At 47.4% G+C, this 27,451-nt stretch overlaps 1 protein-coding gene across 4 annotated transcripts in view; it reads right to left on the bottom strand.

Moving 5' to 3' along the window:
- The window catches only part of SMARCD3 (SWI/SNF related, matrix associated, actin dependent regulator of chromatin, subfamily d, member 3), a 72,658-nt gene extending 50,423 nt beyond the window's left edge, over positions 1–22,235 (bottom strand). The window contains exons 1-4 of one of the 4 annotated variants that reach the window (XM_032713046.1): positions 22,138–22,235; positions 19,437–19,627; positions 17,204–17,285; positions 16,879–16,945 (exon numbers count right to left, since the gene is read on the bottom strand). In XM_032713046.1, the coding sequence (XP_032568937.1) occupies positions 16,879–16,944 (66 nt within the window). In that variant the 5' untranslated portion in view covers position 16,945; positions 17,204–17,285; positions 19,437–19,627; positions 22,138–22,235. Of the gene's footprint in view, positions 1–16,878; positions 16,946–17,203; positions 17,286–19,436; positions 19,628–20,882; positions 21,809–22,137 lie in introns of those variants that run through there. The other 3 variants (XM_032713038.1, XM_032713053.1, XM_032713074.1) reach the window with 3 other exon arrangements.
- Positions 22,236–27,451: the final 5,216 nt, after the last annotated feature.

The following is a 27,451-nucleotide window of genomic DNA, read 5'->3' as shown; positions in this document are numbered from 1 at the left end:
TTAAAATCCTGAGAACCTGGAGATATGTCCTGTTTTTTCAAACCACAGTTCAATCAGAAACAGTGCAAGGTTCCACATCAGAATAGAAATCAACAACTGTCTAAACAGAAGATGGGGAAAAACTGGCTGAAGAGTTTTTTTTCCGAAGAAATATCTGTGGATATAACAGATCATAAACTAAATGTCAGTTATCAATACGACACTGACACGAAATAAGCAGATAAACCCACAGAAGAGCAGGAACTGCAGGAATGCTGCCCCACTGCTCTCATCCCCTTGGTGGCAGCATTAAGCAGTGTCAACGATACTCTAGATTCTTCTTTTTCTCCTCATTTTGTCTCTCCTCCTTCCCTGCATCCCTTGAGCTCTCTAGGGCACAAGCTGTCCCAGCTCAACACTTCCCCGAGGCTGCAAATTAAATTTTGCCAGAATTGCGGAGGAACTCTTCCAAAGCAATCCTGTTGTGGTATTAATTGTCAGTGTCCCAACCAGACCAGCCTTTGCACTTGCATCTCTGTGCATTAGAGGAAATGTGGGAGACAGCAGCATGGTTCAGGGGAGAACAGTAAGTGACAAGAACTGTTAGGCCCAAAAAATAAAGAGAAAACAACAGTCGTTAGGTATCCAAAAGGGTGCTGCAAATACAGGGAAGAGCTGCTCCCCATACATGCAGTACAGGAAATAATGGATTACAATTTCTCCCAGGAAGATTTATGTTCAATATTAAGGAACAGCGCAACAGTGACACTAGAGATGTTCTGGGATAGTTTGTCCAGCAAGGATGGAATCTCCATTGCCAAAGATCTTTCAAGAACGGGTTAGACTAGCATCTGTCCAGAGTAATGTAGGTGGTGTAAATTCTGACTTGGGGCAGGACAAAGGACCAGATGACTTCCAGAAGTTCCTTTTGCCTTATTTCCCTACGGAAACTGTATGGAATTGCATAAGACAAAGATAAGCCTTTTTTTTCTATGCAGAGTAGTTTCCCTTGACAGATTTCACAGATCTTATGCAAAAAATCTAAACTGATCAAAAAGGGTCCCTTACATTTTTTGGGGGGGAAAAAGTACACATCTGATTGTAATAGCAATGTAAGAATGAGCAATATGCATATGCCGAGTGCTACCAGTTATCCTTTGGGGATTCCCAAGTGCCATACAGCTTTTATACTGTGGCTTTTTCCTCTCTCCTGGACTCCCAGATCTTGCATCACTGTCCCACAGACCCTTCTTTCTGTGTTAGGCCTTTCCACTGTTTCTAAAATCTATCTGCAATGAAGAAATAACACAAGCAATTTGCAGTACACATCAAGAAGGAAAGAAGACTTGAAATAAAGGCAAAAAAATGAATAAGTGAGGGCAAAGAAAACTGTTTGTCTCAGTCTCCAGAGGTTCCAAACATTATGCTGCAGAGGTAGAGAGATAATGACAAATTTACCTCCTGACCATTTTAAAAGTAATCAAAGGCAACAGCGGGGATGCCAGGAGATGGAAATATATAGATAATATTGTAGGATGCAAAATAATGAGTAATCAGAATTATCATGTCATCAATCATACTTGTATTTTAGCCAACTCTGTACAATTCTGTATGACCTCATGGTAAGCTGTCCAGCCCTATTCTACCTTTACCTCCACTTTTCCCTGCTCAACAAACCTCCTTAACACAGCCTGTGCAGGGACAGCTATGCACAGTTCACACACCTGAGCAAAGAACCAGAGCTCTGCAGGCAAGGCTACAGTGCCCATCTGCTGACCTAGGGCAGGGCAGAGCTGAGTGTGAGAGGTTAGTAGGAAGACTTTGGTCCTGGAAGGAGAAGAGTTGGCAGTATGGATTTCAGTTTTTCAAAAGTGAAGGAAATAGAGGAATTCTTGGTGGGAAATCCTGGTGGAGCAGAGAAAACGCCTATCAACAACTACCTCCAAACCAACTGCCCCTAGTCCAAAAAGTAAGTATCTTCCCTGTATTTGATGGTTAGAACGATGACTTTGGGGTATGTTTGTAAGAGCATCATAAAGGATTCAACTGCTGTCATTCACTGACAGGAAACAGCTGAGGGAACCACTGGGTCAGCATCTGGGAACTGCTGGTTCTTCCCTGTGAGGGTGGTGATCCCCTGGCATAGGCTACCCAGAAAAGCTGTGGCTGCCCTATCCCTGGAAGTATTCAAATCTTGGCTGGACAACCATGTCACATATAACCCTTTCTGACATAAATTTATTGCACAGCACTTTAAATTCATAGGGGACTGTGGCAGGAAATCTGCAGTATATGAGAAAACTGTGGTTTAAACATGTTTCAAAATGGCTTTTTGTAGTCTCTTTGCTAACTCATGCTTTCTTCTTCCCAACACCCCCCACAACAAGTGTTATCCCATGCAAGAATGTCCTGAGAAGATATCCTGAGGTGTTCCCCTTGGCCCCTTTTAACCCCTTCCTATTGGTTGTTAACCCCTTCCTGCAACCTGTAATTGGTTACTCTGTGAATCCTCCTAAGCCTATAAATGTAACACCCCCAACAATAAACTCTCTCTTGCCTCCTCTCCACACCGGTGTGCTGTCTCTGTGCCAGCCGTGGAACCACGTGGGTTGTGGAAGGAGGGGAGGGCACCTCTCCCCTCCAGACTCAGGACCTGAAGAAACCCCTGATGCTGGAGTTCCCTTTCCCTATCCTTCAAGACGTCGGAATGGTTCCTCAGATGGAAATGGAACTAGAACTGGGTCGCCCCACACCACGGGGGGAAAGAGACCCAGAGGGGACAGCTGCTATGAATTCTTGAGTTTTGTATATGTAGCTATTTCCATTTATTATTTTACCAACATTATCCTTAATGGTTAATTTTTTGTCTGATGTTTATGCTTTGAAGCATTTCTACACAGCAGTCACACCCACACTCGACTCCTCTTTTTGTCAGACTAAACAAGTGAAACTGTTATTTGTTCTCTTAAAATTGAGTGCCCATTTCTCATCGTTCCATCAGCCTTTCTCCTGTCAGTCCCAGTTAACCTGGCTAGAATGAGAGCAGACAGAACTGCACCTCCAGTCTTCAGGCCACATCCTTGTGTGGCATTAACAGTTCTCTCACCAGCAGAAATCTTCCAAACCTCTCTAGGCCCACAGCTGCCTTCCACAGCATCCTGGCAGTGACAACCTCGCATTCTCCTACGCATGGACTGATGTACTGGGCTGTTCTTCCTTCCTAATCCCTGCCATTAGACCACGTCTTGTGTACAGTGCCGACTCCCGGGACAGGACCCCAACCACCAGATACCAGCTGCTTTCTGTTTGTGCAGTTGAGAGTCAAGTGGTTCTCCCCAAGTAACTATACCTATCTATTTTGCAGCATCAGCAAATTTAGTTATTAGATTGCCTATTTTTGTGCTGTGGGCATTACTGAAAATATTAAATTACATCAATTCCAAGGCAGATCCTGAAGAAACTGCAGTCTTTTATGTCTTCTATACTGAGCTCCACACCTATGCTGCAGTTCTGCTATTACCTCTCTTCTGAGTCTCAGCCAGATTTTTAGATAGCACTGTATCAAAGGCTTCACCCAAGTCTAGATAACTAAGACATTAACTCCTTTGTGTAGAAAATTAGTTATCTAAGAAAGAGTAGGTTAATAAACTTAGGATGCTTTTTCATGCACATGCTCCTTCTGCTCAGTTATTTTCTCTTTTAAAAATCATTCTTTAGCCTTGCATGGACTTAGGATCAAGTAAATGCAACTGCCTTTAGTACTCTTGTCCTTCTGTATTTTAAGAAAACCTACAGGACTGCCTGTTTGTCAGGAAAAACAAATTTAAAGTCTGTTTTGATTAATATTAGTAATGTTAGGAATTATGTCCCATTCTCACTGAAAATTATTTGAAAAGTGTCTATAGTTTAAGCAAATCAACAGTAAGTAAATATAGACTGAAGGATGTATTAATATGCAAAGCTGCATAAGAACTGAGCACTAGGAGGCTGGAGAAAGCACAGAACCAAAGAAGGAAAACAGAGCAATCTTGGCATGGACTGTCTCATAAATCTAGCTCACACTTCAACTGCACTGGTAGAACAATTAACGGGGGAATACAACCACATCAGCCTTAGAGCATGGTGGAATTAAGAGCAAGGAATAGTAGTAATCATAAAAAAACTGCATTGCCAGACAAGCACAAATGTCTTTTTAAATTATTTTATTTGGTAGAATAATTGCAACAATTACAAACAGGTTACTCCAAAAAAGTCAATCTGAAATGGTACCTGATTACAGCAAACATCAATGGCTTTGGAAATTGCAGCCAGTGGGAAATGGCAAATGTGACTTAAAGGCAATATAGTAAAACATCATCATATGCCTGAAATTCTTAATAGGAACATAATTTGTATGTAATTTGTATGTAACATTACTGAAAGGTTATAAAGAAATAATAAAAACAAGTGGAAGGAAAGTGGCTACTAAGGACTCCAACTGATTGTTACACACAGATTGTTTTACTGTCTTCAGAGATCTAAGAGATGGAAGTAAAAGACATGCAGATTAAATCCTCACAAGAAGATTTTGGAGAAGTTTCACAGCCAGCCAAGACAGAGGATAAAAAACCCCCTCGATTGGGCCTAAAATGTTAGACAGGAGATTTAAGCTGGAAAAACTCAAGCTGGTGGTGGAAGATAAATCCTGAGGTGGAAGAACTGCACTATGTCTGTTGAGCAGGTAGGATGGTTTGCTAATCTTTTCAGAGTCCATTCAACCCCTACATAAATACATGTATGAAATCACAGGACCACGAGCACAGCATTTGTGGCACCAAGACACGATCACGGCGCTTGGGCTCCAGCTGGGCTTTCCACTGAGGCTCCTTCTGAGCGACAGAGTTTGGCCGCAGTGGAACCGTCTGGCTCCAGCACAGCACAGCAGTTTGTCTGCTGTCTCCCTCACCAGAGTGCAGGCACAGTGGGCTGGCAGCTCCCAGCTCAGAGCAACAGCCTTCCCTCAGCAATGGGGTCACAGCAACGCACACACTGTGTGTGACCCCAGGAAACAGCACGGGGAACAAGTTACTTGTTAAATCAGCTTCAAAACACGTGTAGAAGAAACACAGGCAGAAGAAACATAAGTTGAATCATTATGGCATTCAGTGCTTTTCAAAACAAAAGTTTACAGTGGAGAACTTGCACAGCAGAAGGGCTTGTTTGTGTGTGGCCATGAACTGTCAGAGGGAGAAGGGGGGTGTGTTCTACCTTATGTCACATCCTCTGCCACATGTCACAATTCTTCCCATTCTCGGGATTCGGTAGCTTCTGATGCCTGAGAGTATGAGGAGGTACAGCTAAGAACAGTGTAGTCTCTGACCTTTAGAGCTCTCAGATGAAGTTAACAGATGGAAATAGAAGGAGCCCAGTGGAACAGAGAGCACCAGTCATCCCGACAGGCAGGGACTTGGCACGGCAGCTGACTGGCTACACGTGTTTGGAATAGCCACCAAATTCCTACCCTGTGCACCCCATCCTTGGCACCTGTTTTCTGATCAATTTACACCCAGCCTGCAACTTGAAACCATAGAAACAACACACTTGTGGGGGATTTTGAGTACCCTGTTCTCTCTTGGGAAATAACTATGGTTCCTTCTTCAAAGAGATTCCCTAGTGCTCCAGTGCCACAGCCAAGCTGGTACATGGACATATGATACAGCAACACTGAGTGTTAGTTATAAATATGATGCCAAATAATAGCACATAAATCTCTGCTAAGGTTATAGAGAGAAAGGCTTTCTAAATTATTAGTTAAAAGTCTGAGATACCATGAAAATTAAAAAAAATATTTCCTTAAATTCCTTTAGTTAAGATCTTGAACATTAATTTCCACTAGGGTATTCACCTAATCTAAACAAGTACAAAACAAACTTAAAAAATTAGTGAAAAGTTTCTGTAATGGAAGGTTAATCACTATTATTCCAACCATAAGAAATACAGGGAGCAGAATCTTGCCCAAGAAATATTCAACACAAAAAAAAGCTTGTTGTATTTCTGTTCTTCAGAAAAACTTCTTTTGTCTATCATGTAACTGATTCTTACTGCATCCAATCTTTATCAACAATTCCTCTTGGCTGATTTTTTCTTAACACTTACTCCTTTTTTAATTTTCAGTTTCTCCACCTCCTTCTATTTGAGTCAATCCTTCCTTTCCACAGTTCAAGCTCCTGCCATTGCATATCACACCACTGCAATTTTGTCTTTTCTGAACTTGGCAAATACTTTTTTCACTCTGATTTAAATCCACCTGGAATGCCACTGGCAAAAATTTGCTCTGAAACTGTCTAAATGCCAAAAACAGGACTAAAAAGGCCCAATTCTGTATCACTCTGCCTGATGCATTTGCTGATTTTACCGTGCCCTGCACCTGCTTTGCCACACACTTCTCATGCCACTCAACTCCAGGATGCCTTGTCTTGTCCAAAGAGTCAATAGTCACAATTCCCCATGAGAATTAATTTAATAAAAAATCAGTTGCAGACCTACACCTCTTGTTATGGCCTTATTTTAAGGCTTAGCATTGATCTCCCCTTATACTTCAACTCCATTTGTCTACCAGAAGACCAGTGCTGTGAACCCTCTTGCCTGCCTGCAGGACACAGTTCTCTGACATTTCAAACAAGACAAAGCCCTGAAGAACACCCAGAAAATGAGTGTTTTGTCTGGGAGCTGGTAAAGAATGGATGACATATAGCTCAAATACTTAGTATTTCAGCTCCTGATTCTGTTGCAGTCTCCCAGAATTAAAATGGTCAGGATCCTCCCTGCAACAAAGCACGTGAGAGAGCAGGAAGCAGTCAAATGCTCTTTCTGTCATTTGCCTCTCGCTGGGGGACAGAAAGCCCTCACTCCCTCTCTTCAGACTGGTGAAGCTGTGATGTGTTCTCTTGATTCCTACAACAACAGCACAATGTCTGCTCCCAGAGTGACAGCCCACCTCTCCCTTCTCACAGGAAGCTTCCAATCATCCACACACTGTCACTGATGCTCTCTCTGACCCCTTTCCATCCTGAACATGCACTGAATTCCAAGGTGACTAGAATCACAGCACAGGACAGGAGTGCTGTGATGGCTGAAGACAAGACTTTCTAGGAAGGGCAGGCTGGGGGCGAGGAGGGGGAGCCACCCTTCAGCCGAGTGAGCTCCACCTTGGCATGGACAGAGAATCAGCTGAGAGCTCAGGGCCAGAGGTAGGGCCAGAGTTAGGAGGCAGACTAACACGTATGCTGTGGTGGGTGTCTGCTCTGGACCACCTGCTGCAGATGAAGTAGTGAGACCACAGACAGCAGGAAAAATCCCCAAGTTCACAATCTCTCATCTGTGGTCCTCATGGGAGACTTCAGCCACTCCAGTATCTGCTGCGGGGATAACAGAGCGAGGCACAAGCAATCCCTGAGGCTTCTGGGGCACACTGAAGATGACTGAGGAGCAGACAAGGACAGGTGGCCTGCTGGACATGCAAGAACTGGTCAGGAATGTGATGGTCCAGAGCAGCCTTGGCTGGACCACGAGATGGAGCATTTCAAGAACACAAGAGGACGAAGCAGGGTAGAAAACAGGGTCACAGCTCTAGACATTTGGAGAGCAGACTTTGACCTATTCAGGGACCTGACTTTGAGTTACGGCCTTGGAAAGAAGAGGGTTCCAGGAGATCTAGTTGATTTTCAAAGATCACCTCCTCCAAATTCAAGACTGCTTCACCCCACAGGCAAGAAAATAACCAAAAGCAGCAGGAGACCTGCATGCATGAACAAGGAGCTCCTGACTGAGCTCAAGCATTACAAGAGGCCAAAGCAGGGACAGGTGACTCAGGATGAATACACTGTCCAAGCATGCAGGGATGCAATTAGGATAACAAAAGCCCACCTGGAGCTGAATCTGGTGAGGAACAGGAAGGGCAGACAGAAAAGCTTTTACAAATATCGCAGCAGTAAAAGACAGACATGGAAGAATGTGGGCTTACTTGGGAGGGGACTTGCTGAGAACAAACACAGAAAAGGTTGAAGTACTGAATGCCTTCTTTGCCTCTTTCTTTACTGGCAAGATTGGCCATCAAAAATCCCAGGCTTCTGAGACAACTAAGAAAGTCTGGAGCAAGGAAGACTTGCCCTAGGTGAAGGAAGACAAGATTAGGGAATGTTTAAACCAGCTGGACAGATTTTTACTTAAAAAAGGTGGCCCAGAGACCAACTTCATTCCATCCCTGCAGATATTCAAAAGTTCACTGAACTTGATACTCAGCAAGTTGTTCATGCTGATCCAGCTCTGAGGAAGAAGGCTGGACCACACTATTTCCAGAGGTCCCTTTTAACTTCAACCATTCTATGATTTTATGATTCCTCTCAGGAAAGATTTAAGCATTACGAGAAATTCAGTCAACTTGCCCAGTCAACATGCAGTTGATTCACGGGAGGAACCGCAGCCTCGAGACTGGAGCAGAAACAAGGCAAAGACAAAACACCTAGAGTGCTCTTACCTGGAAGCATATATGCCAGTTGAGGAACAGCAACTGAAAATGCTTTTTACCTTAACAGGTAGGTATCAGGGGGCAAAACAGTAGCATAATGAAGGTAAATATATTTCTATTTTGCTATCCTTTAATGCAGGACTAGGAAGAAGCTACAGGAATGAAAAGCAGGCCGTTGATAAAAAAAAATTAAAACAAACACTGCTTAGTAATACCTATAGGAAATGCATAGAAATGCATGCAAAATGCTACTTCTAAAATAATTTTCCCAGTTCATCTCTTTGAAATGATCACTGTTCCCATAGTGCTTCTGCATCCCACGCCTCATATTTAATAAAGATAAAAACATCAAACCATGCTTGCATCATACTTCTGGTCCCTGCTAAAAGAGGGGTCTAAGGGTCACAGCTCTAGACATTTGGAGAGCAGACTTTGACCTATTCAGGGACCTGACTTTGAGTTACGGCCTTGGAAAGAAGAGGGTTCCAGGAGATCTAGTTGATTTTCAAAGATCACCTCCTCCAAATTCAAGACTGCTTCACCCCACAGGTAAGAAAATAACCAAAAGCAGCAGGAGACCTGCATGCATGAACAAGGAGCTCCTGACTGAGCTCCCTTAGAAGAGCATCGGGGGGGGGGGGTAGAAGTGGTGCCTATTACACATAATTTTTTCACCGTACTAGCAGTTCTTATGTGGTGGATCTTGTGCAGGTAGACCTGTCAGTGCCTCTGCACAGTTCTCCTTTTCTCCTTTCAGACACCAGAAAGGATTGCTGAGACGCAGACACCCTGCATTTACTTTGTTTCCTGTTTTTCAGATTTGTCTGTCCACTCCTTTGAAAAAATCAGTATCAGACACTCTCTGATGCCTCTCTGGATAACAAAAGTCCAGCTTTCCTTATGGAGGGCTGCAAAGAAATCTTTAATGCTGGCAATTAGGGACTCAGGAAGGAACTCCTCAGATGGAACAACACAATCTGTTTTACATAGGGAGCAGGAACAGTACCACATTATTGCAGCTCACTCCTCCTTTTCAGATGCAGGATCACAGCACCTGAATGTGCCAACAGCCTCTGCTCCAGGTATGAACTACAAAGAGCTGGGAGCCTTTGCTGCTGAGCTCTGCACAGCCTCCCTGAGCAGCCTTGGTCCATTGCCATGGGAACAGACACATGCCCTCCTGTTGCCAAGGAGACAGCCACTGCTTTTAGAGACTGGTGAACACTGTGCCCAAATCATTTCAGCATCTTTAAGATCATAAGGAGCTTTATACAGTCATAATCGCCTCCCCCAGTTATACACATCAATCATCCTCCCATTCGTATTTTTCAGAAAATGTTTTACACATTTTGCTATAATACGTCAGATTATTTCTAATATCTGGTTTTGATATCAACGTTTAAAATGACATTGCCAACCTACACACCTCTGTATGCCTGCAAATCTTTTCTCCTGTTCTGTAGCTCTTCCAATTCACTCTCACTGATCTAACATGCAGTAAAACTGATTCCTTCCTCTCCTTGGGTTTCCTGTGGTCTAACCTGTGCTTCGAGACAAGCTGGTTGGCAAAGCCAGGGTCCATCTCTCCCCCATCTTCTCCACTAGTTTTAACATGAACACGTCTGTAAAGGCGGGCTCTGTACGCTGGAGGCCTCAGGGTGGCAGTGCCGGACAGCAGCACGTGGCAGATTCCCGCTGTGTTCCCGAGCTTTGCTGTCAGCGTGGGAGCAGCTCTGTGCACCCGGGGTCAGCACGGTCACTACAGCTCAGCACGGCCAGGGTCAGCACGGCCACTGCAGGTCCATAAAGCTGAGGTCAGCATGGCCAGGCTCAGCACAGCCACTGCAGGTCCATACAGCTGGGGTCAGCATGGCCACTGCAGGTCCATACAGCTGAGATCAGCATGGCCAGGCTCAGCATGGCCACTGCAGGTCCATACAGCTGAGATCAGCATGGCCAGGCTCAGCATGGCCACTGCAGGTCCATACAGCTGAGGTCAGCATGGCCAGGCTCAGCATGGCCACTGCAGGTCCATACAGCTGGGGTCAGCATGGCCAGGCTCAGCATGGCCACTGCAGGTCCATACAGCTGGGGTCAGCATGGCCAGGCTCAGCATGGCCACTGCAGGTCCATACAGCTGGGGTCAGCATGGCCAGGCTCAGCATGGCCACTGCAGGTCCATACAGCTGGGGTCAGCATGGCCACTGCAGGTCCATACAGCTGGGGTCAGCATGGTCAGGCTCAGCATGGCCACTGCAGGTCCATACAGCTGGGGTCAGCATGGCCAGGCTCAGCATGGCCACTGCAGGTCCATACAGCTGGGGTCAGCATGGCCACTGCAGGTCCATACAGCTGGGGTCAGCATGGTCAGGCTCAGCATGGCCACTGCAGGTCCATACAGCTGGGGTCAGCATGGCCAGGCTCAGCATGGCCACTGCAGGTCCATACAGCTGGGGTCAGCATGGCCACTGCAGGTCCATACAGCTGGGGTCAGCATGGCCAGGCTCAGCACAGCCAGGTCAGCACGGCTGGGGGGTAAGCACGGATGCTGCCCCAGCAGTTCCTCACTGCTGCTCTGTGGCCACCTCGGCCAGTTCACCAGGGAGAGGTTCTACAGCCTGGGACCTCAGTGGAGGTGGGATCTGCACCACAGCCACGCAGGAGCAGCAAGGTAGTTCCCTGGGCCACAGGACAGTGCCCACTGCACTGCTGGTGCCACCCCATCCCTTTTCACAGTCTTTCCTCCCTCACAACCTTTTTCCCATCCTTCTGAAAAAACTGCACTAATAGTCAAGATTTGCAATTTGGGGAGGGAGCATCAACTGAAACAGGGACCCTCTGCTCCCATATACCTCATGTTAGGAAGGAGAGACAGCTGGAGACTGGGCCCAAAGGAGCAGTAGATAGCATGTCCCATAATGGAGCCTGAAGGGTTGGCATTTCTGGCAGCAGAGAGGCCGCTTCTCCACCCTCAATTTCTAGAATGAGTACAGTGCCCTAAGAGTGAAGGGGAATGCAGTCCAGTTACTAATCACAGAATAGAATTACAGAATCATTTAGGTTGGAAAAGACCTTCAAGATCACCAAGTCCAACATAAGCCCAGCACTGCCAAAGCCACCACAAAATCATGTCCCCAAGCACCATGTCCACGTGTCTTTTAAATCCCTACATGAACAGTGATCCTACCACTTCCCTGAGCAGGCGGTGCCAGGGTTTCACAACCCTTTTGGTAAAGAAATATTTCCTGATAACTTGAGGCTGTTTCCTCTTGTCCTGTCCCTCGTTCCCCGGGAGCAGAGCTCGACCCCCCCCGGCTCTCCCCTCCTGTCAGGGAGTTGCAGAGCCAGAAGGTCCCCCCTGAGCTCCCTTTTCTCCAGGTTGAGCCCCCCCAGCTCCCTCAGCCACTCCCAGTGCTCCAGTCCCTTCCCAGCTCCGTTCCCTTCCCTGCACCCACTCCAGTCCCTCAATGGCCTTCTTGTGGGGGGTGCAGAACTGCCCCCAGGATTTGAGGAGGTGCCTCAGCAGTGCCAGCACAGGGACAGGCACTGCCCTGGGTCTGTGCCCTCACTGAGATTCGTACAGCCCAGGTGCCATTGGCCTTCCTGCCCACCTGGGCACACCTGGCTCATGTCCAGCCGCAGTCACCAGCACCACTGGGCAGTTTTATAGCCACTCTGCCCCAGCCAACCCCTGGAGGGGTTGTGTTGACCCAAGGACAGCACCCGGGCACTTGGTGCTGCTGAACCTCAAACCATTCCTGAAGCCAAAAGCTACTTCCTAAACAAATTGAAACTACTTCCCACCATTTCTTTTTCCTACTTTTTTTTCCAACAGGAGCATGAGTAGGTGGCAGGCAGGCAAAAGAGGTTATGTTGTCCTGGATAAAGAAGCTCTCTGCACGTACAGCTTTTTTCCACAGCACTTCTGCCATACAGCACCTCTGCTGCTGTCTGTTTTTTGTTTCCTAATCTGTATTTGATGTCAAAACAACCCCCAAGCCCACTTCCAGAATGCTGGTCATTCACCAGAGCTCCTTACCCCTACCTCTATCACTTATCCTTTTCTGTATTTTCCTACCTTTTTCAAGGCTCTGCTTCCTAGCCCAGCACTGCTCCTCTGCCTTCTGACCCCTCCTTAAGCTGAGTGCTCCAACAAGCATTCAGGTGACATTTCCATACTGATGCAAAAGTGTGTAGCTGCCAGCTCTGACTGAAAGCAGAGGTGCACAGGAACAACAGGCTGTGCAGAAGGCACAGATCAAAGAGAGTCCAGATGTGATGCGTGGAACAGGCCTCCACAGAGCAGTTCAAGGAGGGAAAGAAGAGGAAAGATGAGTCCTATGTGACTGTGCAATCTGAAGAGCCAGAAGCCACAAGAGCATTTTTGAAAACATTGAAGTACAACATGCTGAGAGGCCCACTCCTATTTATATGACCTAACAAAGAATTCTAATCCTAATAAAACAGGGGCACAACAGAGAATAGAACAAGAATGTAACAGACTCATGAGGTACCATTTGTCTCTACAGAAGACACACTGACTCCTTACCTGCACTGGCATGCCAACACACCAAGCCTTGGGCCAAAAACAGGACTTTGCTAATTACAACTTCATGTGCAATTTACATCGCTAATGATATTAACAGATGAGAATGGCTGCAGCCTTGACAGAAGCATTCACTCAGAAAATAAAATCTGAGCTTTGAAGAGCCTGACAGAAGACATTACAGAACATGGTATCCGTCAGTAGTTCTCTCCCACTTTTATCACACTGCAGCTGGTGCTGGTCACATCTCTAAAAGCAGAATTACTAACCATACAGATATGGAAAGACCGGGTACAAAAAAATCCTCTTAGGAAGAGGAACTGAAGCAGAATGCTTGTTTACATTGCAGAGGAGGGGGGAAACATACAGAATTAAGACTATCACTGAGAAGAAAGGAGCACATGATCTTGTAGCAGAAGAACTGGAGGACCACGAACAAAACCAGAGGACAGTAAGTTCAAAATAAACAAAAGGCTTTTGATGCAAAATAGTCAGCCTGGGGCACTAACTGCCATAGGACTTGCCAAGAGACACTGAAGATGTAAAAAGCAGTTACTAGGTGTCATAGTTTGAGACCCCCAAAAATCCAATTTCCAAGTCCAAGCCCCCCTCCAACAATTTGTTTCAGTGTGAGAGGGTTTTCCAGACATAACAGAAGACTCAGTATGGGGGGAATTATATTAAAATTATTACTTAAATGAATACTATAACACATTATATACACAATCCTAACTACCTCTCCTATGGTAAAGCAATATTTATATTAGACCATGTCCCTCCTCTCCCTCCAATAAAAGTTCAGAAGGGAAGAAGGAAAGATCCTTTCCACTTTCAGGGCAGCAGTGTCTCTCCTCTTCAATGCAGCAGTCGTAGCTGGAGTTGTTGTAGCTGGAAGATTTCTCTCTCCATTGCAATACAAGGGGTCTTCTCTCACCCCTCTCAGCCCTTCGGCTCCAACCGAAGGTCTCTCTCCCGTGGGCTGCAAAGCAGGGACAAAACTTGCTTCACCACAGTCATATCACAAAGTGCAGGGCATCCTGTGAAGGTCCCTTCCTCAGGAGATTCAAGTTCCTTCTGAGTCAGCACGTTTAGGGCAGCTCTCAGTTCAGTCTTTGCCCCAAGTGTCCTACCAGAGCTCCTTTGTTCTGTCTCGAACTGCCAGCGTGGCAGCAGCAGTGGGGGCAAGGCCACCTCCTCTGCATTCCATCTGGCCCGTTCTGATCCAGCTTCAGAACGTCTCTGAGCTTCTTAGCTCCTCTCTCTGGTGCTGCTGCATTTCAGGACTCCCTTCAAATGAAAGTCCACTCCCTCTCTTTAAGAGGGGTCTCCAAGGGTTTTTGGGAAAGTAATTCAGTCTTACCCAAAGAACAGTCTCTGTTGAGTCTTCTCTGCTCTGTTGCCAGCTCTCTCTCCTTGCAGGTACATCTCTGCATATCCCAGCCTGGCTATGTGCCATCTCACTGCTTGCTATCTCTTTTGGCTCTCAGCCACAGTTCTCTATTTGGTGCTGTCTCTGCCGCCGCTTTTCCGTCTTCTGCTGCCCACTCACAGCAAGGAAATTTCCTCCAGCTCTTAGCTACAGTACTTGGCCCAGTTTAGCACTGTTCCAAGCTCCTGCAGCCCCCAGCCAGGGGGCTGGGGGCTTTGGCCCCCAGCAGGGCTCGCTGGCCCCTACCTCCTCGTGGCTCAGACCATGGCTGCCTCTCTTCCAGCTATGTCATCCTCCTTCTTTTCCAGTCTGGTGTGATATGTTTTAATTTTGCAGGGGCGCTGACTGGGTCAACACCAAGAAACACTACCCCCCTGGAGTTAACCACTTTCCAACTCCAGGGGAAACCCCTTTTTAACCCAGGACACTAGGTAAGGAGTATCCAAGTTTCTGACCTTGCGCGCCACTCAGCAAAATCTGTACATGTCAAACGTCCACAAGACACACACCACCAGTTACTTCAGAGGATGCTGGAGACTAAAAGTACCAGACAGTCCACAGCACAGTTATGACAGCAGATGTCTCTCATGTCCCACCACATTGCCTTGAGCCCCAGCTGGTCTGTGTACACCCCTGGATCCCAGGGAAACCCAGGGATGCTGTTTTTGGCAGTCCACACTGGTTCGCTTCCTTTCTAAGGTAGATCTGGACTACCGAACACAAAACTGGCACAAGGATTATTTACAAACCATAAATGGATACCCTTGGACTAGAGACTTTCATTCATACGAGAATATACAGAGTTGTAATGCTCAGTATTAAGAGAACAATGACAAATTTTGTGAAGAAAAAAGCCCATGGAACGAAAGCCAGGCTCTACTGGGAACTAACAGGATGCTTCTGAAGGGCAGCTTACTAATCAATAATGAATCCCTCATTAATCATGAGGGATTTGAAAGACCATTCTAGAGAGATGACTGGGTATTGTTAGACTGTTTTTTTCTGATTACAAATAAGCTATGATATATCAATAATGTCCCCTATTTTCTAGCCCAAGTTAAACAGTAAATGTAGTTACAGGAAGGGTTAGTAACTAGTCAGACAACACTCAGCAGTGTCATTCAGCACATGAAAATGAATACAAAGTCCTTTCTAATGAACTGGAGTGCAGGGCAGAACTGTTGGATCAAGCCACCTTACTAAGATGGACCCATCCAAAGTGTGTTTAAAGGCAACGAACAACCTGAGAACAAAGAATGAAAAACATCTCTCTAAGTGGGAGATCATGTCTTGAAAAGTGGAAAACGTGAAAAGGAAGTGGAGATCACAGTGGGAAAACAACTCATACTGTGCCACTCTGTGCCACACAGTGGCAGAAACAGCCAAAGGAACCTTTGGATTTATGAAGAGCAGAAAGCAAGGACAGTAGGATGAGTTTCTCTGTATACTTCAATCACTAGAGAAATCCATGTTGGAACACTGAATAAAGTAGTGCCAAGTACAGTCCAGAAGTCTGAAAAATGCTATCCATGAAAGATTTAAGTAATGCAAAATGTTTAATGATCTAAACATAAAGCTGAGATATGAATGCAGTGATAGCATTTAAAGACATTCAATATAAGTACAGTCACAAAATCCCGAATGATAAAAAGCTATAAAATGAGATAGAAAAAGAAAGACAGAACAAGAGACAGTGGACAAGAGATGACATGAACAAACTCTGCCACAAACGCTACCACACAGCACCTGCCAGCCGGGAGCACGGCAGGGCTCGCTCTCCTCACAGGTCAGTGACACCATCCCAACCTTCACCCCTGGCCCTCAGGGCAGTCTCACTGTCACAAACAGAGGATTTACAGAATCAAAGCAGAGGGGCTGGTATGGCCTTTAGAGCTTCAATCCTTCCTGGCCCCAAGTCAGTACTATCCTGCCAAAGCCATTCTTAACAAGTATTTGTCTAAGTTCTTAAACCCTCCATTGATAGAAGGTCTACAACCAGTATATTCAATTTTAAATTTCCAATAGTTAACCAAACTGCAGCTTGTCTTTGTGGGAAATATAAGGGTCACAGTAAGCACATATGGCAATCCATTAGTGCTCAATAAAATATGGGTGTCACATGATCCAAAAGTCTCTTTTAGCCGTAAGACCCATTAATCTGTAAACGACCATGAGCAATGTAGATCAACACTCAGCTTCAGGGCTGGTGTGGACACCAGGGCTTCAGCTTCTACAATCATGGGATGTTCTTTGATGAATATTACTGGGGAGAGAGAGGATTCACCATCAGCCAGTTCCCTCAGGACCCTGGCATGCGTCTCATCAGCTTTCGTGGATGTGTGTATGTCCACGTTCCTCAGATGGTCTAGGATCTGATCTTCTCCTACAATGGGCAAGACTTCATTCCCCAGTCCTTACCTTGAGATTCGGGGACTCCAGAACAGAGCAGAGAACAGAGGATCCTACAGGACTGTCAGAGGCCATACTGGAAAGGACAGAAGTTTGTCTCTCAAACACTGGAACCAACGAATAGAACCCAATGAATAGAGTTTTTAAAAAAATGGAAGAAGACCCAAACAGCTTTACATAAAACTCATGGGGCCCTTGTCCAGCACCGAGGTGCCAGCGCTCTCAAATACATCCAGGTACAGGAATGACAGTATGACTGTTACTTTCACATTTACTCAGCACACATCAAAAACAACGGCATCACAGACTGTCAATTCACAAAAATCAGACACACCTCACTTGTTGACTTCTGAGGAATATTCCCTGAACAGGACCTACTAGCCAGTGTCTGCATTATGACAGTATTATAGAAAACCCTGTGAGCAAGAAGAAAAGGCATGTAAATTGTAGATATCTGCTTGTTTCAATGCACTCAGGACACTTAGGCATAAATGTAAAACCTGGATAACTCCTTGGGTATAACACCAGAACTCTTAATCCTTTACATTTTAAATTAAGAACCATTCAATTCCTGTACATGCATCTTTCCAGAAAAGATAACCTCCTGGAACGCTGTTGAGTTTAAGGGGAGACCAGCAAATTCCAGGTTTTAGTCCAAGTACTTTGTTTGGAAACTGATGTGGCAACACTGCACTGGAAGAGGAAAGAGCTCTGAGTGATTGAGAGAACTGAGGGTTACCATTAATACCTTACCTTCATCAAAAAGCTAAAGGAGTTTTAATACACAAGCTCTTCTGATTCCAGTGAGAATTGTGGACTCTCTGCAGGAATATACATTAGCAGGTATTTTCTGCATTAACTTGAACATCAGTGGATTCTTAACAAGCTAATGGGCACAGAGAACATGGCATGTGATAGGTATAGGAACAGGAGAAATAAGAGTAGGATGTCAGAACTGGAAAAGAAAGAAACTTTCCCAGATGTCAGCTAGAAGAAGCCTTTTGCCACATTTGCTGCCTGACACTGAGTGCTCATCTTGAACCCAACACCATCCAAAAGTGCAAACACGAGTGAAAAAAATCACAAGAGCAGTTCCTGGTTACCAGGTTGTTGTTCTCACTGTCTTTACTTCCAGGTTTTTTCACTGAACATCTGCAGTCACCCCTTTTCTGTCTGGTCTCTCCTCCTACCAAGCAGCTCTCAGTTTTCAATCATTTGGAACCTCAATGAGGAGAATTGCCAAACTGCCTTTCAAAAAGGGACAGCTGGGAGCTGCTTACAGGTACCCACTGCCATTAAGGACGTGCCAAAGTGAATGGTCCTATAATCCTCCCTGGACTTAGAATCCAGAACAGAAAAGGACAGAATTGTGACAAAAAAGATAATCACAGAAAACTGGAACAACTCCTTCCAATGAGGATAACTTATCATTTAACCAGCATATCTAGGAGTACGGGGGATTTTCTAACACTGTTTATTCCATAAATGACTGCAAAATCTTAAAATGTATGTGCAAGAAAAAAATTATTCTACGTTTTGCCTCATTTTCCTATTCCTGTTCCACACCTCCAATACGAGTTAGAGATGGGAAATTTTGGTCTGACTCAGCGCACACAGTCCTTAAATTAGCCTGAGTTCCCACTGGCAGGCTGGGGCTGGTACCTCTGTGCCAGGCTTGCCCTGGCTCACCCAGAACCACGCAGGCAGAGGCAGCAGCACTGGGCACTGTGCATACTCTGCAGCCGGCTGTGCAGTACTGTGGGGAAAGGGCCACCTCAGGTGACAATAACAAGCCTAATGTGTCTTAAAATAGAAAAATAAAATAGTTATAACCCAAGCTACTTATTTCCAAAGCAAAATAGAATGCATTTCTTCTACCAGACAATTTACACAACCAGCGGGGTGACCTGTGCAGGCTGTGAAATGTGAGAAGTCACCAATCCAGTTGTGAAAAAACAAAGTCCCTTACAGGCATGCCGTGTACCGGCTGGGAAAACAGACAGGTGGATACAGGTGCATATTCACCAGTGGAAGCAACATGAAGAATGGAACTAATGGTAGAAAATAAATATCTGAGTGGCAGATTTGAGCACCTTGTCATGGAGATGACCAATGCTCATCCAACAACAGCAGATACTGGAGAAGTCTACCACCTGGGAAGAGCTAATTTAAACCTGCTCTGAGAAGCGTGGGAACCCCACAAAACAATTAGCACCTGACAAGAACTGATCACATTTACTTGTGGCAAATGGAGTAATGAATTACCACAAAGAATTCCTACTACTACTACTCCTCTTAGCAACTGCATCCCCCAACCTCACGTGCTCTGAGCCAGTCTACTTTGCCAGATCGGCATCTTCCTGCCAGAACTACCACAAACTATCACAGAAGTAGTTGGCTATTCAAAACACCAGTTTAGGTCCTTTAGGCAAGCTGACAGTTCAGGATTTATTCACAACATAACATTTCTCATAAGCCCAAAGGCAAACATTTTCCAGCCCTGATACAAAGCACAGACACATCCTTCCCAACTACAACAGGTCACTTTTCAAAGAGCTAAAACCTACCTGTACCAGACAAGACAGCTGAACACCTGGAGTCACATCTGTATAGACCAAGAAGAAGCAAGAAACTTATCCTGTGGATGGGGCAGGAGGCCAGATATTATGTCATGCTGAATTAGTAGGAGATGTTCTCAATGACCTGAAGCAGCATCAGCTCTAAGGCAAGCAGGATGAGGACGTATTTGGATCCAACTCTGAAAAAAAGAAAGCACATTCTGGGTAAGAGGGAAATAATATACAGTATAAATAACATTTCCTAGAACAGCATCAATTCATGGGACACTTCAAAAGCAGCACAACTTGGGGGGGAAAAAGGGGGAAAAAGCAAGAAAGGGGAGATGCAACTGACACAGTGGTTCAGGGCTTCTCTGCAGACCCTGCACACGGGGGCACGTCCAGGCTGCCAGGACAGCCATTTTTCCACATGGCCAATCCATGTGGGCTGTTCAGCTTCCCCACGAGAGCCAGCCTGAAATTGAGAAGATTGGAAAGAGCATGCAGAAAGTCACCACTTGCCTACAACTTGTGAACATATTGAGAAGACTGATGAGATCAATAGGGTGGGTAGGATTGGAGGGGATCCCTGGAATTTGCCTGGCCTAACCAGGAAGCAAGGGTATTTTCTCACAAAGATGTTCTCAGTTGTGTTTCTGCCATCAGACATCTCTGGTCACCCTTGGGAAGGGAGGCCAGTTCAGAAGCATCAACCAAGTCTGCTTTCCTTCATCCTTAAAGAAATCAACTCCTTAAAGGCTACCAGAACACTGCAGCGTTTCAGCAGCCACCATCAGCTGCCCCCGTAGGACGGTGAGAGTGTTGCAGACTGGGAGAACTAATGATCCCACAGATTTAGGGTATAGTTCAGACAGCTTCAGTGTCTGCATACTTATGATAGGTCCCAGAGAAGATGAACCAGAGTAAGAAGGAAAAGAAGCTGGGAAGAGCTGAGCCAGCTGCATGTGCACATACAAAGCTCTGCTGCTCCTGACAGCTCTGTACTGCAGCTGATGAAGAAAAGCAGCATTACAGCAGAACAGGTGTCACCAGCACGCACAGCGTTCCCAGGTGTAAGCTCATACCTAGGCATGCAGTTAGACACAACTGTTCAAAGAACAGACAGGCAAGAAAGGGAAGTATGAGCATGACAGTGCCAGCCTGGCCAGTGCCGTGCAGCACAAGCACAGATAACTCCACCAGGGACAGAACCAAGGTTCTGAGTCTAGTGGGGTCAGAACAAGGGAAGAATCAAGGGCAGAAAGAAGATCATGGTGAGTTCTGCTAAAACAGAGCTGAAGTCAAGGAAGAACAGAGCCCAGGCAAGCAGGGGCTAAGGCAAACACCGCAGTGGAGGCAGTGCAAGTGAGAAGGGAGAGTGCACAAGGTACAGAAAGGAACATCAGTGCAGCACTGAGGAAAAGGAGAGCAAAGGCTGAGTGTTGGGAATCTCACCCTCACCCTGCCTCAGGGGTAAGGCCAGGCCGCAAGTTTCCTCCTCAGAGAGGGGTCAGGGGATTCAGCAAGGGAAGACGGGCTGGCTTTGCTGGTGTTCCCATGGAAAACAGCAGGTCATTGATTGCTCCTGAGACAACACCAAGGAACTGGGTATTTTCAGAAGCTGTAGGACTCCCTTGGATGGGCAGTAGGATGAAGCCAGTCTCTCCAATAAGGGCAGTGCTGACAGCAGCAAGTGAGGATACTGCACAAACGCTCTCCCAGGTCATGCTAACTGGTAGATAACGTTGCTTGCTCCTCAGTCTCCCATTTCAATTCTACCTCAGTCTTCCCAGAAGCAACTTGCACATAGGAACCCTCCGCAGGCCATGGCGATGCAGGAAACGGAGGAGAGTTCAGGCCTCAGGGAACAGGAGGGAGAGCAGCAATCTCCAGCAGCAAGCTCCTGGCACCAGTGAGATGCTTTGTATGTGTGGGAAGTCAGGAAGATCTTCTGGAAAGCCATGCAGAGCACCAGTCTCCTACAGACAGGGATCAGTTAGTCCTGAGAGAGCATCTGGGATCATGTATCTCCCTCTGAAGACAGAACTGAGGGGCACCTTAGAGGCAGCGAGACAAATGCTCTCTCTCAAAAGCTGCCTTCTCCTGTGTGAAGGCTGGTTGTTCCTGGAGCATTGGAGACAGCGGTCAGTTAGCCACAGGGAAGCGCTGGGTGTGCAGTGTTTCCAGGGACAGGCTGTTAGGAGGACTCCTCCTCTCCAGAGGATCGTGTCAGGGCAGGATGGGCAATTCCAGATGAGTGATGGTGTCTCCCGCGGAAAAGTCAGTCCCTGCTAAAGAAGACCCTCCCGAGGGGGCCTGCAGCCCGCATTCGGGAGCGGTAAATGCGCACTGGGCTCCCCCTCTCTGCCCCTCCGAGCCAGCCAAGTCCCTGCGAGGCAGCAAAGCCGCGGCTCGGCCGAGGACGCGAGGCCCGCGCTGGGACACTCGGCGGGGGCTGCACCGCGCAAAGCCAAGTCCGCGGGGAAGAACGGAGAGACCGGCGCCGCAGCCGTCGGGGTGTTCCAGCTGCGGCTCCGCGGGAGGAGGCACCGCCGGGTCTGCCCTGACTCCGCCGGTCTCCTGGCCGGGCGAGCCGTGCGGGCGCTGCCCCAGTCCGTGCCCGGGCCGGGGCCGCCGCCTGCGGGGCCGTCCCGCAGACAGAGCTCCCGCGGGTGCCGGGGCGGGGGCGGCGGGGCCGCGCGGCGCTCACCGTCCCGTCCATGCTCCGCTCCCGCCGGGGCCGTCGGAGCGCGGGGCGCCTGCGCGGCGCTGCGGACACCGGCGAGGGACCGTCTGCAAAGTGCGGCTCGCCCGCCGCGCCGGGGAGAGGGTCCCGCTGCGGGAGCGCCCGGCCCCGGCCCCGCCGCTGCGGCGGGAGGGCGGTGCGGCCGCGGCCCCTGCCCCGCTCCCAGACCCGCGGGGGCGGCGCGGCGCGGAACTCCTCCCGGGGACGGGCGGGAGCAGCGCCCACACCCTCCCAGCGCCGCCGGCCGCCCCGGTTCTGCCGCCTCGGGAGAGCTGGAGAGAGGGACGGACGGGCTGCGGGGCCGCCACGGCCCCCGGTCCCTACCACCGCTGGGCCCCGCCGCCACAGAGCCCCGCGCTCCCCCCACCCCAGCGCCCCTCACCGCCGGCAGAGCCCCGTCCCCGTGGCAGCCCCGCCGCCCCCGCCCCGCACTCACCGCCGCCCCCGCCCCGCCGCAGCCCCGCCGCGCTCGCGCCGCTCCCGCCCCGCCGCAGCCTCCGCGCGCTCCACAGCGCCGCCTGCCGGCCGCGCTCGCGCCCGCCCGCAGAGCCCCCGCCCAGCGCGGCCCGTGCCCGGTACCGCTGCCAGCCCTGCCCGTGCCCGGTACCAGCCCTGCCTGCCCTGCCCGTGCCCAGTACCGGTGCCAGCCCTGCCCACGCCTGGCACCGGCCGCGCGCAGCAGAGCTCGACAGCCCTGCCGGCTGATACCGAGCGGGGCTCACACCGGCTGTGGCGAGGCCGGGGCTCACCAGGACACGGTGAGAATTCCGGCACGGCCGTAATGGGATGAGGGTAGCTCAAAGGCACGTCTGATCCTTCAAATGCAGAACCAGCCCAGAGCTGCGATCCACCATCCACATGATTTTCCTTGTCTTAAGAAGCTGGTGATTCCCAAAGGGTGAAGATAAGGGTGCTGGGCCTGGCAGACCATGGGTCTGTGGTGCAATGCCAATTACAATGGGAAAGGAAAACTGCTTCACAAACACAGACCACCTCTATGATGTGCACTTTGACAGAGTAAGGTGAAGGTAGCCTCAGTGTGACCTGCGGGTGTCCTGTGGTCCATGAGGATGAGGAGGGCAGTTTGGACAGGATGAGCACTGACAGTGAATACTCTGGGATGATGCTCCAAGGAGCTGCAAGGAAGCAGTGAAAGCAGTGAAAGGACTGAGCTCCATCAGGGAGCCAAGCAAGCCTGCCTCATGTTCAAAAAGGGTTTAAGCCTAAAAGATGAAGTAAAACATTGTAAAGATTATAAGGTGGATTTAGGTCTCTCTAGCACAAATACACGCATTCATCTTTTCCACTGTATTTTTCACCTGTCACATTTTCAAGCTTTTTCTACAGTTACTTGCACCAGCAAAACACGGTTGCAAATGGAAAATGAGTTTCTGTTACCTGTCAGCAGCAGTTTCAGCGTGCATGCTGAGAAGATAAGGTACCTTAAGTGCTCAGAACATCCAGGAAAGAACCTGAAATGGGAATATGAGAGGGTGACTGTCTTGGCCAAGGTACAGGACTCGGGAGGGGTGAGCCCTGGGACAGCAGGGCACAAAAGCACCTGGTATAGTGGTTCAGGCCAGAACTCCTGGCAGGAGACTCAACTGGCACTTGTACCTGGACATGCTCTGCAGTGCTGTACAGAATGTTTCATGATGAATGTGTGACAAAGCCATGGTCAAGGCCAAACAGAAGAGAGCAAGCTCCTCGGAAAAGACCTCTTCATGCTGGAGTTAAGAATGGAGGAGTCTGCTAAGCAAGAATACCTTGCTGTAGTACCTGGGAAAATGTGCACCTGTTCATGAGAGTATCGTGTCCTCTGTATCTGCTCATCTGATCTGACCAACAGCAACTCCAAAACTTTTGTGGAACAGCCTAAACCATCTGTAAGTGCCAGGCTTGTACTCTCCAGAGTGTTGGAAATTGGCTCTGCTCCACTTTGGAGGGATAAGATTCAGCACTTGTGAGCTGTGATTCAGTGCAGCCATCCTAGGACCTGCCCCGACACACCTGAATGCTGCCAGGTGTGTCCCAGGGAGGAGGGGGGAACAGCCCCCTCTCCCAGGGGAGATGGGCTGCACGTCCCACTCACATGGCAGAGCCACATCATTTGTATTCCAGTCTTGGAGAAGACTGATGTACACCATGATCAGATACAATATCTGAGTTCACAATATCTGGGTTTGGTGGGTTTTTTAAGTACACCTGTTAGTTAGGGATAGAGTGGCAGTTCTGTCACAGGTGAGAAGATGGAGACTTTGTTTTCACCTGTTTCTTGAAGTTAAAAATGCAGCAGGGACAGAAGCTTTCTGTGTTTGTACCATATACTGTATGTCTTTCTCTGGGATCAACGCAGACTGTGGCAACAGGATACATCAGCCAGTCTAGGACATCCAGTGGAAGAAATTCACTACAACTGATGACAAGGAAGAAGACTATCCAAGGGCATGGAGTGATGTAGAAAAAAGCGAAGTACTAAAGTACACACTCCCGGTGTTGGGGTAACACAGACACCAAATGAGGGTATGCATTTCCTCAGGGGTACAAGGTCAAAGATGACCCCACTGTAGTCCACAAACTCTGTATCATGATCCTCACATTGTTCATCATTTCTGGCTGAACTAAAGCACATCCTTGAAAAAGATCTAGTCCAAAATGACGCAAAAATAGTGGTATAGAGTCAAATCATAAGTACACCTGACTCGTATACTCTGTCACTGAAAGTGGCCAACACTGAATGTCTAGAAAATATCACCACAGTGCTCATTTCCTGAAGGCTCTCATAGCTCCAAGGGATTTCTGGTTCAGAGACCTTCTGTGCCAGAGCTGTTAGATTTGTGGTTAACAGCCTTTGATGGATTTCTCTTTCATATCTTTCATCCACTATATATTGACAGTCATGAAACTTAAGGCCATGAAGGACCATTAATTCTGCCCACTTACATTTGACAAGTAATTTCACACAGTCCTCCATTGATCTCTGTTACACAAACCAAGTAAATTGTAGAACACTGGAAAAGTTACCACTGTAATTTCACTAGCTACTCACTTTCAGCACTGAAAGCATGTGCCTGTTTCCCCTTGGAATTATTTGTTACAGTTTAAAGCTGTTAGTTCAGTGGTTGTTGTGCCTTACTCCTGGACAATTAAAAGCCTCTTTAGTATCCAGTGTTTTCACTCAGTACATGTATTCATACACTCTAATCAGTGTCTAAGTAATTAGAGTTCATAGAATCATAGAAAGGTTTGGGTTGGAAGGGGCTTTTAAAGGCCATCTGGTCCCTCCTCACCATAGGCAGGGACATCTCCACTCAATCAGGTCACTCCAAGCTCTGCCCAACCTGGCCTTGGAGACTTCCAGGGATGGGGCAGCCTCAGCTTCTCTGGGCAACTTGTGCCAGGGCCTCACCACCCTCATTTTTAAAATGGTCTTTCCTCTATCTACTCTGAATCTACCCTCTCTTAGTTTAAAACCATTAAGCTCAGTTTAAAGCCATTACCCCTTTGTCTTATCACAACAGGAGTTCATCTCACATAAAATATTTTTCCAGTCTTCAGGTAAGTGTTGTGAACCTCTCATACATTCTTTTCATTCTTTTTTTTTCTCTCTTCCCTTCAAGCCTTAAAAAAAAAAAAAAAAGGCTGTGAGCTCTGCCCTTTTTACTGTCTCACATTAACAGCATCTGTTTCCCCAAGACTGTCTACCTGTTAAGATCTGTTATGTCTTAATCCTATACTGTCAGCTTTACAGGGCTGGGACAGCTCTGGATTTTAGTGTCTAAAATAGTGGGTCCTAGACAAATTAAGCTGCTGGCACTTTAATACAGTCAATTGCTTCCCAGATTTACCTTTTTCTTTTAACATGCAGTCCTCTCTGGAGGAGTGATACACCTTCATCTTCCACAAGTATGTAAATTTGCACTTGACTGTTTTAAGACAAAAATTGATGTGAAGAGCCTTACTCTGCTACTCTTCTCCACTGTTATCTTCTCTTCACGACTTTTTTGCAGTTTTTTACATCATCTGCACATTTTATCAGTAGAGATCTTACATTTGCTTCCAAATAATCCATTAAGTGTGAAACAACACTGGCTGGAGAACTGCCCCCCTGGGCAGACCCGTTCACCTTCCCAGTTACACGAGGGCTGGAACAGCCTGGGGATAGTAAACTAAAAATGCCACAAGGCAAATGCTGTAAAGAGGAAAGAAAATAATCAAATTAAATGTTGAATGAATTGATCCAGCATTACACCAAACAAGACCCAAGTTGGTCATTTCATATCACCTAATCTCACCTTGGAATGCAGAGTTAAAAACCAGAATCTCCAGCTTACAGACTGGGCAGTTTGCTGACAGTATTTCCTGCCTTTCCCAAAGAGCTGGATTTTAAAAAATAATAGAATCAGCTTCCAGATTCTCTCAAGCTCTGCATCCTCTCTGGCACCAGGAGGTTGTTTTTCATGCTGCAGAATCTCTTTTGCATTCAAGACACCGAGCACCCCATCCCAAGGTGAGCAGCATCGGGGCTCTCGCTCTGTCCGTCTCTGCCGTGGCACCTGATCCCGCCCGGCAGCCGCTGCAAACCCGAGCGTGCACAGGCCTGTGCTGCTCACAGGCAGGCCTGGGTTTGCTGCACAAATTCCTTGCCCACAGGACAGCCTCAGCCAGCTCATCGTACAGAAAGGCCTGCGGGCAACTCTCGGACCAGACCAGCCATTCCTCCACTCCTGTGTCCTGGCCTCTGTCTAAAACTGAGGCAAGAAATTCCCAGGCAAACATCCTTTCTGTCTGACAGCAAGAATAACAGACAGAGCTGTTTTCTGGCAATCCTATAATAGCTATAATGGCCAAAAAGGGAGAACCTGCTCTGCAGGTGGGGTCTGCATGGCATGCTGGGTGTGGATCAGAGGCCTATTTGACACTGCACCACTTGGGGTTCCCTGACTTTAAAGGATGTGAGATGATGTACATTGTTCTCTTTATCATGTTAGCTCTGACACATTTTAAATGGTACCCTACCCACTACGACCGCCTTTCCTACTGGGATCATAACCTCCCTGTGCAAAACAACCCTTTTATCAACAGAGGGTTTCCCAGGTAGCTGCCCTTGTCCTCATTCTGAGAATGTTTGCTTAGCAACAAACACACATCCCCCTAAGACACTGCAGAGATCTGGCTTCTTCCCATGTAAATGTAATCAAGACATGCCTTACTTGTTAAACAAACAAATCCAAGACTTCTATCAATTTGATCCAATGTTCCTGACTCTTAATACTTC

Source organism: Chiroxiphia lanceolata, chromosome 1 (genome assembly GCF_009829145.1).
Source record: "Chiroxiphia lanceolata isolate bChiLan1 chromosome 1, bChiLan1.pri, whole genome shotgun sequence".
Classification (NCBI taxonomy): domain Eukaryota; kingdom Metazoa; phylum Chordata; class Aves; order Passeriformes; family Pipridae; genus Chiroxiphia; species Chiroxiphia lanceolata.
The sequence above is the reverse complement of the archived record's forward strand: the minus strand, read 5'-3'. Positions and strand labels throughout refer to the sequence as shown.